General features: G+C 36.3%; 3 protein-coding genes across 5 annotated transcripts; 1 reads left to right on the top strand and 2 right to left on the bottom strand.

Moving 5' to 3' along the window:
• The first annotated feature begins 1,115 nt into the window (after positions 1-1,115).
• On the top strand, positions 1,116-2,404 carry LOC124947542 (sperm-associated antigen 7 homolog). The gene is made up of 5 exons (XM_047489837.1): positions 1,116-1,333; positions 1,425-1,492; positions 1,564-1,652; positions 1,724-2,061; positions 2,143-2,404. Exons 1-5 carry the CDS (start codon positions 1,255-1,257, stop codon positions 2,256-2,258), a joined length of 690 nt encoding a protein of 229 aa, XP_047345793.1. The 5' UTR covers positions 1,116-1,254; the 3' UTR covers positions 2,259-2,404.
• LOC124947539 (exocyst complex component 8) lies at positions 2,344-5,779 on the bottom strand. The gene is made up of 8 exons (XM_047489830.1): positions 5,575-5,779; positions 5,017-5,372; positions 4,622-4,924; positions 4,407-4,551; positions 3,775-4,287; positions 3,570-3,700; positions 3,036-3,455; positions 2,344-2,960 (listed from the first exon to the last, which is right to left on the bottom strand). The coding sequence occupies exons 1-8, from the start codon at positions 5,627-5,629 to the stop codon at positions 2,754-2,756; spliced, it is 2,130 nt and encodes a 709-aa protein (XP_047345786.1). The 5' UTR covers positions 5,630-5,779; the 3' UTR covers positions 2,344-2,753.
• Positions 5,780-8,132: 2,353 nt separating this feature from the next.
• LOC124947540 (cell adhesion molecule 2-like) lies at positions 8,133-11,378 on the bottom strand. 3 transcript variants are annotated; one of them, XM_047489831.1, is made up of 7 exons: positions 10,501-11,378; positions 9,664-9,711; positions 9,343-9,548; positions 9,092-9,227; positions 8,881-9,014; positions 8,384-8,651; positions 8,133-8,288 (listed from the first exon to the last, which is right to left on the bottom strand). In XM_047489831.1, exons 1-7 carry the CDS (start codon positions 10,577-10,579, stop codon positions 8,218-8,220), a joined length of 942 nt encoding a protein of 313 aa, XP_047345787.1. In that variant the 5' UTR covers positions 10,580-11,378; the 3' UTR covers positions 8,133-8,217. The 3 variants fall into 3 exon arrangements, with proteins under 3 accessions (XP_047345787.1, XP_047345789.1, XP_047345788.1); XM_047489833.1 differs by having other exon boundaries at positions 9,664-9,719; positions 10,501-11,368; XM_047489832.1 differs by lacking the exon at positions 9,664-9,711 and having other exon boundaries at positions 10,501-11,368.
• Between the last annotated feature and the right edge of the window lie 543 nt (positions 11,379-11,921).

Below are 11,921 nucleotides of genomic sequence, written 5' to 3'. Positions count from 1 at the left end.
TTAGACTTTTTAATGTTTAATAAATGTACTATTGTTTAAATATTACGTTATTCTATCCGGCGTGCAATAAAAATCGATTAAATAATTATAAAAGTACCGAATATATTAATTTATATACTTTAGGGTTTAGAAATGAGAATGACGATGTGCACAGGTCCAAAAGCAAGAGAAAACTAACTCGCTAATTATCAAAGTTAATCGAAGGACCGATTATGCTTATGCTACACAAGGCCAATAACCGAGAGTCAAAATTTTTATATTCATTTTAAATTAAAATTATTTTAAGTTTTTCGCTCATTTTCTTCTTTTTAATATGTAATATTTAATATTGCATTATCGCATTTCGCGTACATCGTAGACTGTTTATGTAATTAGATAATCGTCATATCTGTAAGACGATTGAATGTAGCCGTACGGAAATAGTGCATTTCGACGTTTATTCCTCAAAGTACGAGAGGAAACTGCCTGTGTACTCCAACTTGAATGGTCCTTCCAATGTTCTTTCTTTTTTGACCATTAAAATGTCTTTTATAAAACGGGCATATCTACAGTGTTTAATAGAAAAGACCATTTAAATAGAAATTTTGTAACAAAGACAAATAATGCTAGAAAATATTATTAAGATATTAAAGTTTAAAAATAAGTTGAAAAATATGTGCGCTTCTGTGTGAATAATTCTACTACTTAGAAGTATATAGTCTAAAAGAGCACGGAAGAAGGCGTAGAACGGCAAATTTGATGACTGGTATAGTTTGGATAACAATAAAATAATAATGATAACAATAATAATAATAATAAGAGTAAAAACAATAAGAATAATAACAATAATAATAATAATAATAATAATAATAATAATAATAATAATAATAATAATATCATAAGTGGTCTGTGCAAGTAATGGCGTATTATAAATTCACGAATTTTACAACATAGATCGAAGCTGTAGCAACGAAACGTTCAATACGTTAGACATTAATGGAATCTACATAAAGATCTATATAAATGGACATTGACGATTAAAATAATAAAATTACTTAACTAACGAATTTGTACGATGCCGCGAAAAATAGATTTCTCGCGATGCCAGCGCACCTATGTTCGTAGATAGATATTATAGAAGCATGAACGGCGGACACGAAACGAGGTGCTTATTTTTTGTTTGGTGTTCAGTTGCGTTAGCGTAAAGAAAAATTTCTAATTTTCGTTATTTAGTTATTTATCCAACTAAGAAATAATCTAAGGTCTCTATGAACGATGGATTTGTTAGGATCTATTTTGAACTCTATGGAAAAGCCACCTACAGTGAGCAACAGACAAAAGGCATTAATAAAAAGTCAGTTTAAAAATGTAACCTAACCTTTTGCTTTGCATGTTGTGACAAAGTGATTTGTGTGTGTCATATTTAATCATTTCGTATTACGCAGAACAACAAGAGGAATATCAGAAGCATCAAAAAGCAGAATCCGAAAGATTGAAGGTCTTTAGAAAGAAGGTTAAAAAGAATTAATTAACCAAACACCAATTACTTATAATTTTATTATATTGAAGTTATTTAATTCATAGGTAGAAGAGAAAATGAATAAGTTTCTTCAAGATGACACAGCAAAAGAGTATAAATTTCCTCCAATGGATCAGATTCATAGAAGTATAATGTATATAAACAAATAGCATTGAAACAAATACATCTTTATATTTTAATTGATCTCATATCCGACTTTATTAGACACGATGTTGCCGAAGTTGCAAATGTTTGGGCATATTCGTTTGGAGAAGAAGGTATTGACCGTTACATTATGATCTTCAAGAGGGAACATGCTCCTTCGGAAGATCAATTGAATACTCTTCGAAAAGGTGAAGAATGGAACGAAGAAGTAGCAAAAAGGATACAAGAGGAAAGACAAAGACAAGCGAAAGAGGAAGAAGAGGCATTAAATTCGAAAAAACGAAAAGAGAATTTTGTCCCGAATAGTTATTATAAGGATAAATATCAGCATATAATTGGAAAGGAAGCAGCCCTTGAAGCTGCTAGAAAAACAGAAGCTAATAGCAGTTATGGTTGTGGTAAGTAGCATCGACGGTGTCGTCTCATGTTGATATCTTCACCTATACAATAATGTATTACTTTTTTTTTTTTTTTTTTAGTACCTAGCGAGAATAAAAAGGATCAACGTAGTATAGAGCAAACGTTAGCGGACATACGTGCAAAGAGAAGAAAATTAGAAACAAATAATACTGCGACTAACGATAAAAAGAAGTGAAAGCGTAAAGTAGTTATAATTATGTTCTTTCAAATTTACACCATTTTAACTATCTTCTCTTATTTCTGCTGTAAATATTTGATTGATGTTTGGTTATCACAGAGACCATGTAAACGTTTGTCGGATTAAAATTTAGATGAAATGCATACGTTTTTTTTTTCTTTTTTTTTTTTTTTTTTTCTTTTTTTTTGACATAGCTATAGAGGATTATTAATTTACACAAAATATTTTCCATAAATAACTGTCCATATATTAGATACGAATAGGCAGTGCTACGTGTATTCTCTAAATTTGAATATATTTAATTTTTATGCTTAGAATGCGATTTATGTATACATATATACACATGTATAAATGTGTGTGTGTGCGCGCGTGTGTGTGTGTGTGTGTGTGTGTATGTATATATATACAGTATTATACAGTCTGTCCTGAGTTGTATGAAAATAGGTTTTGCCATGGCATTAATCGATTATATTTTCAATCATGTCGTGTTATTTAAATGTATTCAGTGGATGAGTATTTAGGTACCGAAGTCCTGGGTGCAGCTTTAGGCTTCATCGGAGAAATTTGTTCAAGCACAATTTGTTCTTTGAGTACTAAAAGTTTGGTAAACTTCCGACTTGTTACACTTTTGTATAATTCCAAACTTCTATTGATTACTACATCTCTGACATAAGCCGCGTTATCCTGTATCATTCGTTTCTGAAATATCGAATAATAAAGTAATTATAAGGTAATAAACATCCGTGCATAGATTTTACGAGTGTCAACAATTACCTCTTGTTTTAATTTTGGATTGTTAAGAGATGTTATCAAATGTTGTACTTGCGTTCGTATCAATGATAAAAGGGCAGTATCGATCGTTTGCATAAGTTCCGGGGTCGCGATGCTTAGACAATCCTCGAGAAAACTAACGTATAATTTGGAAAATGCTAATGTATTATTGGTTAATGCGATCCAAAAGTCATTCGTCAAATAAGCCTTTGGTACGGTGATACCAAGATTATCCAATTCCAATAACAAATTTTGAAGATTTGGACTACTTTGAAGATTCGTCGGACTCCATGTATCCTCTGCAGCTTGGCCCTTTGTAACGGTATCGATGTAATTTTCACTAGTATCTTGTATAACTTTAGACAATGGGGATCTGAGCTGACCATCCAATTGATAACGAAAATCCATACCTAGTTGCGTTAGCTATAATATCGTACAAGATAATAAAATTAACGTATTCTGACAAATTTCTAAGAAAATCCACGAATACGCATTATTATAAGATACGCATTATAATAAGATTTGTTCATGATTCACCTGGTCACAATGACTTCTAACAGCTAGAATACATTCGGCTAAAACGCTTAATGATACTTGCGGGATGAAAAGTAAATTGGTCAAGTGCGACGTCAAGTATTTTATCTCTTGACTGCACCACACCACTAAGCCTGTGAAAAGGAAAATCAATAAAGAAGAATATAATTCTTATATCGAGTGACAATATGTTACAACGCGCTCTTACCGGAAGTACAATTTGTAGACTGGGGAAAGAGTTTCAAAAATTCTTTTGCCATTTCTGCTATATTACTGAAAGCAATCGCACTAAGCTGTCGTATGTAAGGTACAGTGGCACCTTCTCTCTTTACCCTTTTAACTCGTGCCTTCAGCATAGCACTACATAATCTTAAATACAATTTACATCCTTGAGCGCTTCGATTTAATTGTATTAAAAGTTTAACTATACGTCGTGCGCTTCTTAAACCACCGCCTTGCAATGATTTTGACTCTGAACTCAATTCAAGTTCTTTTATTAGAACATCGATTAAAGCACGTCCTCTCTCATTAACCTTCGTTTGAATTTCCAACAGGAGAGGCGTCATTGTCGTATCTTTCAAATATGTCCTAGCTCTTTCCAAAAGATTATAAGCATCTTCAAAGTGGCGTTGTGCTATGCAAGAATCCAAATCCTCTGCCACTTCTAATACCCATTCGGGCGGTGGCTCGTGATATTCCGATTCCTCTTCATCTTCTATACCTACAAATTCGCAGATAAAAGATTATTGGATATTTTTTAATAAAATAAATATATGTGGAAAAATGGTCGAATACAAATTTCCCAGTTGTTGTCTCTTGCTATAGATAATAAAAATTAACCTAATGTATTCGATTCCAAAGACATGGAGCGCGACGGTATCGTTTCTTTTTCCTTAGAAAGTTTATTCTTATCCCCATCATTATTTCCATTCTCTTGCGCCAACTTGGCTCTCTTTGCTTGTTCGCATTTGTCCAACCATTCCTTCTGCAATATATAATATATCCGTCGAATCATTCTGTATATTCTATAAGCATGGCTCTTTTATTACACTAACTTTACTTGTTGCGGTTGCACACTGAAACACCCTGGTATCCGGAAATGCAAGAAGTTTAAATGCCAACTTCACCGTACCCAGATCTCTAATATTGACGACAGCTAAACTTTGCAAATTATAAACAGCTTGCATCTTGTATCTGGGTGGACCTCTTCTGCCGCCGTTAGCTAACCAAGAGGCTATCATTAATACGTCGTTGAATAAATAAGCATGAATTCTTTTCAATGGCATCCCATCGACTGGATCCAACTCTAGGAGAGAACCTTCGTGCAAGCAAACACGACCAGCAATTTCTGCCAAATTCTGTGGCGAGGCAAAATATTACTATATTCGTTTTTTTTTTTTTTTTTTATTACTATATCAACATTTTTTTATTAAATAAATTAACAACTAACCATGGCACCTTCAACATTTTCAAGTAGTTGAATCAGCTTTTGCTTTTGCTCTTGCTCCTTGGTAATATTATCGTTATTATTGTCTAATTGGGATAAATCTTCAAACATAAGGCCAGTAGTTCTGCTAGTGCCAAGTGTACTTAATAAAGAACGCTGCTCGCTTAACAATTGCGACAACTGGTACATTTCACTTTCCAAATGAGAAATTTCTTTAGCTGTTTCTATAAATTGCATATAATTTTGATAGACGTTGCGCTTCAACAAAGCAGATGTATTATTCGCAAGTTCTTGAATTTTGGCACGTTGCTGTCGTAGTTCATCCGCACCAACGCATTGCGCACTGAGATCCTTGACGACTGAAAAGACATTGTTTAATGACGTTTTTGTCGAACATGCAATTGAATAAGATGATAAAAACAAAATAGACGATTATTTCCTTTAGAACGACATAATGTATCCTTCGATATGAGATAATATCTTTCTCGATATAAATAAAACTTAATCAAGGTTAAGATGGATAAAGGTACAGTAAAAATGTCTATATACAAAATTCCTCACATTTTTCCGCATTGAAATCTTCTGCTGCAAAAACTTTTGTTAAATTTTCTGCCATCGTATTATGCCCGTTATTAGTTTATGTCACCGATAGTAAGTAGCAGTAATTATATTGTTGTACTCTAATACACTAGAAACAAAGCGAGTTTATTTTATTTACACAATTCATGGCTCTCTCTCTCTCTCTCTCTCTCTCTCTCTCCCTCTCTCTCTCTCTCTTAATGATGTCGATGCTCGCTAGTGGTATGTACAATCTTCTAACCTATCGGACTTTGTTAAATCTGACATCTGACGTTTTTCATACAACGATGTGCATATATGGATGGGCGCAGGCGCGCGTTCATAGGTGTCGGTGTACTTGCATGAATGTTTCATGTAAATATGAAAGATGAGAGAGAACGTTGACTATAATGAAATTAAAAATGTTCTTTTTTTTTATTTATTTCGTTACACTGTAAACATTAATCCGATTCCTTTCTCATTTATTTGTTTTCTTCCTTTTCTTTTCATATTTTTATGATACTTATCTAGAATCTCATAAATGAAAGCTTCCATAACGTACATTGAAAGAAAAGTATTTAAAAGAAGAGAACTAAATAGAGTCATATGCGTAACTGAATAATAATATATAAGTATTTTTATTCCAATTATAAATCTTATATATTCATAGATAAACTATGTATTATTAACGTAACCAATATGGTAAGAGGAACGGTATCGTATGCAAGAGCATCCTGTTTTTAAGATACCGACAGTTTCACCAAATCTTTTCTATTACAAGTATTTATTATAAAAAAGAAAAAAAAAAAAAAAAAACAGTCACATTTGTTAATTCCTATCCTTTCTTTCTCTTTTTTGCTTCATAATGAAAACACTTGGAAGACTATACGATGAAAAAGATTAGCGTAGTCGAGATATTACTGTGAAGCGTCATAGATGGCGCTTACGACGAAATATAATGGCATAAAAAATCGAATCCATTGATAAAAGATATTCTTTTTTCTGTTTGCACGATTAACTAAAGGGCATAAAAGTGAACGATCGTTTGTGCTCCATCATTGTGCGAAATTGAAATGACATAAAGATAATACTAAATGAAAAATCGAAGATAACACCAATATTATTACTCCTTTCTTTTCTAAATCATGCGTTGTTCAAGTAAATTCTTGATATCGTTATTTCGAACGTGCAAATATGTATCTCCTGTTGTGTGATTTTTCAACGAACATATGCACTGCCAATACGAATGGACAAATGTTATTGAAACTATAGGTGCACAGCACAAGTATTATAATAATGAATAATTTTTAATAACGATGAAAATTATTTACATATTTACAAGCACGTAAAGACTTATAGAGTAAGACATATATAGGGACATTAACGAGCTGCTTCGTACGAGAAGGAAGCAGAGTTTGTTCGATACGCAATATCGTACATCGATTCCACTACTATCTTTTCTAACGAAACCGCGAAGATCATCGTGAATATATCGTGATGAGTCTTAAACAAGAATTTTACTTTTCCAAATCTTAAAAAGATAATATTGCAAGAACATTTCATATTCGACGTAACATCGGAATCGACCTACAATTTCGCTTCTATTTTATTTTAACAAACAATACAACATCACACAAATATCATATTTCTGCTATCACCCATTACATACTCGCGTACATATCATGCACTTACATTACATATAATGTGTTATGTAAGTACAATATTTTTCTTTTAATTGTTAGAATGAAAAATGAATGATATGTATATCCATGATACGCATAGAAAATATTACGATGAAAGATAGATGTTAACCGATCGTACGATACACGTAGTACGCTCTTCGAATGAATCATTAAGATGAACTTCAATCAATCTAACTTTGTCGTATCATCTTGTTGATTGGCATTTCCATGTGTTTCTTACTCGAGAGAAATGAAAAGACCGGTCTCGATGCTAGCGCGCACCTTATGCTTTTCTTTTTTTATTCTTTTCTGTGCATCGCACCATCAGCGAACCAAAAGGAGTAAGATTCATGGGAGAAGTGAAAGATATTGCAAGAAAACGAGTATTATTGAAGTAAGTACCTACAGTTTCGACGATTCAGTTCGGACAATCGTTTAATAGCCGTACGAAAAGACGGATTACTTTTATATTAGATATGTCGAACGATAATAATATATTGTAGATTTTCTTTCTTGAGTGTCATTTCTTTTTCTCTTTTTTATCTTTTTTTTTCATTCTTTTTTTTCTTTTTTCCTTTTTTTTCTTTTTTTTTTCTTTTTTTTTTTTTTTTTTTTTTTTTTTTCTCTTTTATCATTGTTCACGCGCGTGCATGTAAATACATTTAGAGCCTAAAACGTTAGGTACGTCACGTACCTAACAGTATACTACGTAGTACGTAGTACGTAGGTACAATACTTACTTTTACTTATCGATGAAGCGCGCACGGAGAAGAGAGATAAGTGTACTCGTCGTATATGTAATGATATTAATAGATACATTGGGTATGTGCGGGGATTAAAGATTGAATACGATAGATACGATGGAATGACACATGTATCTTGACTTAGTCGTTTATGTTACTATATAATCTTTTTCCGACTCCTTCGCGCGTTGACAGCGGCGACATGGATCGGCGACGACTTATTATCGCATAAAAATGATTCCTACGCTTAAGAGGAGCATTTTCCATTTCAACGAGGCTTCGGCTGAACATCCTAAAACATATGTCAGACCTTTAACGCTTTCTTACTTAACGCTTATCAAAAATAACAATATATCTCTTGCGAACAAGGAGCATTTTGTTTATTACCATTGATCAAGTCATTGCGAATATGACTCTGTGCTCTGGTTTCGCGGCTCTCCATTACTGGAGCTTTCAAAATTCGCTCGTCCCCTTCAACGCTCTCCTCGTTACTTTGAAGATAGACAGCGGCTATCGTTGCCAAGCATTTCAGCTTCATGTCGCCCCTTTTAAAGTGTTTACTGGCAACTCGAAATTCCAAACCTAAAACCGCCGTTTCCAATCCTCTCGCGTCGACAGCAGTAATATGCGGACCTTTCAAGTATTGCGCGTCGGCCTGCGAATGCGAACTGCGTACATTCGATGTTCGATATTCTTTTGTTATTGAAAAGCACGCTCTTCGAATTGATGAGAATGAATGAACGAACGAACGAACGAACGAACGAACGAACGAACGAACGAACGAACGAACGAACGAACGAACGAACGAACGAACGAATGAATGAATGAATGAATGAATGAGTGAGTGAAATGGACGGACGGTTTTGGAAAAGTTTGACACTTACGGATTCGCCATTAATGAACCACGTCAATAGGGCAGCTGGCTTCGAGGGCGCAGATGTACAATTAAGACGAACGACGTCGCCGACCTGATATCTCGATCGACCACCCGATATTAAAGGGCCTTCGTTCGGTAGGACTAAATGGACAGAATACGAGATAAAATTAAAAGGGACAGGAAGGAAGGTAATCCACCTTTGGTAGAAGTAAACTCACCAACTACCGTCATGTCGGCATGATCGGAAACGGTTTGAAAAGCTGGCGCTTCGGCCGACACCTCGCATCGATACCTCCCAGAACTGGAGAGATCCACGTTATTCAAGACGACGGATCTTTCCGTTGAATGATGCGTCTGAAAGCCGACAAGGTGAGCTTAATGCTCGCTCGCGAATCCGCGATTAGCCGTACGGGTCTCCCCGCTCGACTTTATTGCCTAACGTTTAATTATGTCAATCGTAGTAACGCACGTTCACGTTTACGCCGGCGACGGGAAAAATTTGTACCGTCGGCTCGTCCTTCGGAACGTATCGATAAAACTCATGACCATCTTTGTACCATTTCACCGAATACAGCAGCTCGTTGTCCAGGCTAAAGTTGCACTGCATACGAATCGTTTCGTTGAAAACGACGTGTTGCGGTATTTGTAGGGTCGTCATGCGAAGGGCCGTTATATCTGTAACGAACGTGCCCGATGAAAAATTTTAACCGTTCAACGAGATAGCATATGAACAGATAGCACGTAAGCTATATTGTAATACGTAATAAATATTGTATAGGTAAGTACTTACGACCAATGCACTCCTGCTTTCTCTTTAACACCCTCTCGCAATCTTCCCCTATTTCTCTAAGATCATATTATTAACTAACGAAATTACATTGAACGGTCAATAACATTGTTTTGATCGATGTATTGAACTAAGATATGAATCGTTTTATTTAAGTGGGCCAAATAAACGATGAGGTCAAATGAACAAGGCAAGGCAAGGCAAGACAAGGCAAGGCAAGGCAAGGCAAGGCAAGGTTTATCGAAATTCATGTCAATTAAAATGTTCCTAAGCAGTTAAGATGATATCATCTTCGAAAGTAGTTTCGTATAGTTTCGTATTATATAAAATGGTGTTCCATCGCTGATAACCGCTTGTCAAAATGCACCGAAGTTAAAACTTTTAATTTCAATATTCTTTAAATGGCATTATCTCTAATACTTTTCATATGTCGTTCTCCCGTATCGTAGATGACAGATAGAAAAATGACATGGAAAATAATAAATTTCTGCGGCACCGTATTTTGAGTATCGTATTTTTTCATTCGTGACGATACTTGAATGTTAATAGTGCGAAGCTTTTATATGTATGCAGATATGTGCTATCTTGAAGAGAGAATTTTCAACATTATTCATTCAGAATCAGAAAGAGAGACTATGTATGAGTGCAAATTATATATTCGATTCGATTCGATTCGATTCGATTCGATTCGATTCGATTCGATTCGGACGACATGATCGCCCATCGTTCGAAAACATGTATATACAAAGATTCATATAACGATCTAAAGGAAGAAGGGTGCTTTTATCATGAACGATCGATTGTTCTATCTAATTTGAGAAAACGAACGTGCAAACGAACCTGAATAAATATGTAATAGGGAGAGAAGAATGAGTCTCGAGGGTAGGGTCGTACGAAACGAGTCCACGTAGCGCAGCATCCTCTCGCGAATGCTTCTCCTTCTCCAGGACGGCGCGGCGTTGAACCGATCATGGACTTTTCCACGAAATAGGGAAGAGAACAACTATCTCTCACGATACCCTTATTCTTTTCATGGTTCCAACGTGGCCTTTCCTTTTCTCCCGTTCTCCTATTCTTTTTGAGGACATTAACGCGCGCGTTTTTCCTCGTCCTCGTCCACCTCCTCGTCCGCGTTCTTCTCCTTGTAGCGGATCGATCCTTTCCTTCTCTTGAACTTGTATAACATGGAGGATCGTCGATGAAAGACGATAAAGCCTTTAAGTGTAACTTCTTTCTTCGGGATGGCACATAATTTTCTTCCTTACTGGTCGGCCCACTTGACTAATTGAAAATCTATATATGTATAGTTGCGTTACACGGGTTTCCACCTTCCGCGAAAAGCAGTCGGTACTGCGGCATCGGCGGAGCGGCCGCTAAATAGAAGAGGAGGTGGTAAAGCGGGACACGCGACGACTACTGCTGCCGCTTATTGGTGGTGGTGACGGTGATGGTGATAGTGATGTTGATGGTGTGTAGTAGTGATGGTAGTGGTAGTGGTGGTGGTGGTGGTGGTGGTGGTGGTGGTGGTGGTGGTGGTGATGGTGGTGGTGGTGGTGGTGGTGGTGCTGCTGCTGCTGCTGCTGCTGTTGGTGCTGCTGCTGCTGCTGTTGCTGCTGCTGCCGGTGCTATCGCTGCGTCCGCCACTGCCTCCACCTCCACCGCTATCACCGCCGCCGTCGCTACCGGTGGTAGTTGACGATGGTTCACGGAGCTAGCGACGCTTCGCGAGGGTGGAGAAGCTCCCGGGGATAGAGAAAGAGAGAGGGAAGAAGTGAGGCCACAACACCAGGAGAAAGAGAGAAGTAAAGAGGAGTGGGAGTGAGCGAGTCGGCTTTTAGTTCGTTCCTAGGCGACTGCGCCGTTCTCCAAGTCGATGATCGCTGCAAAATCTTCTCTCTCTCTCTCTCTCTCTCTCTCTCTCTCTCTCTCTCTCTCTCTCTCTCTCTCTCCCTCTCTCTCTCTCTCACTTATCCTCTCTCCTCCTCCCTCCTATCACCAGGGTGAGAATGGGCTTTCCTATATCGCGCGTACCTTTCTATATAAATACATATGTAACTCTAGGTTTACTCGAATATAGGCTTTCTTTTGCTTGTATTTATACGCAAGTCAATCGAGCGACTATCATGTGTTGATTTTAACTCAATATCCGTAAATAGCTTTATTTCGATTCTCCGATTTATTATTACATTCAAATAATTATCCCATGATCGCACATAAGCATAATATAAGGAAATCGCCTTATATATGAAAAATTCGCCGAT

The sequence above is a fragment of the Vespa velutina genome, chromosome 3, assembly GCF_912470025.1.
Source record: "Vespa velutina chromosome 3, iVesVel2.1, whole genome shotgun sequence".
NCBI classification, from domain to species: domain Eukaryota; kingdom Metazoa; phylum Arthropoda; class Insecta; order Hymenoptera; family Vespidae; genus Vespa; species Vespa velutina.
This window is presented reverse-complemented; position numbering and strand designations above follow the sequence as displayed.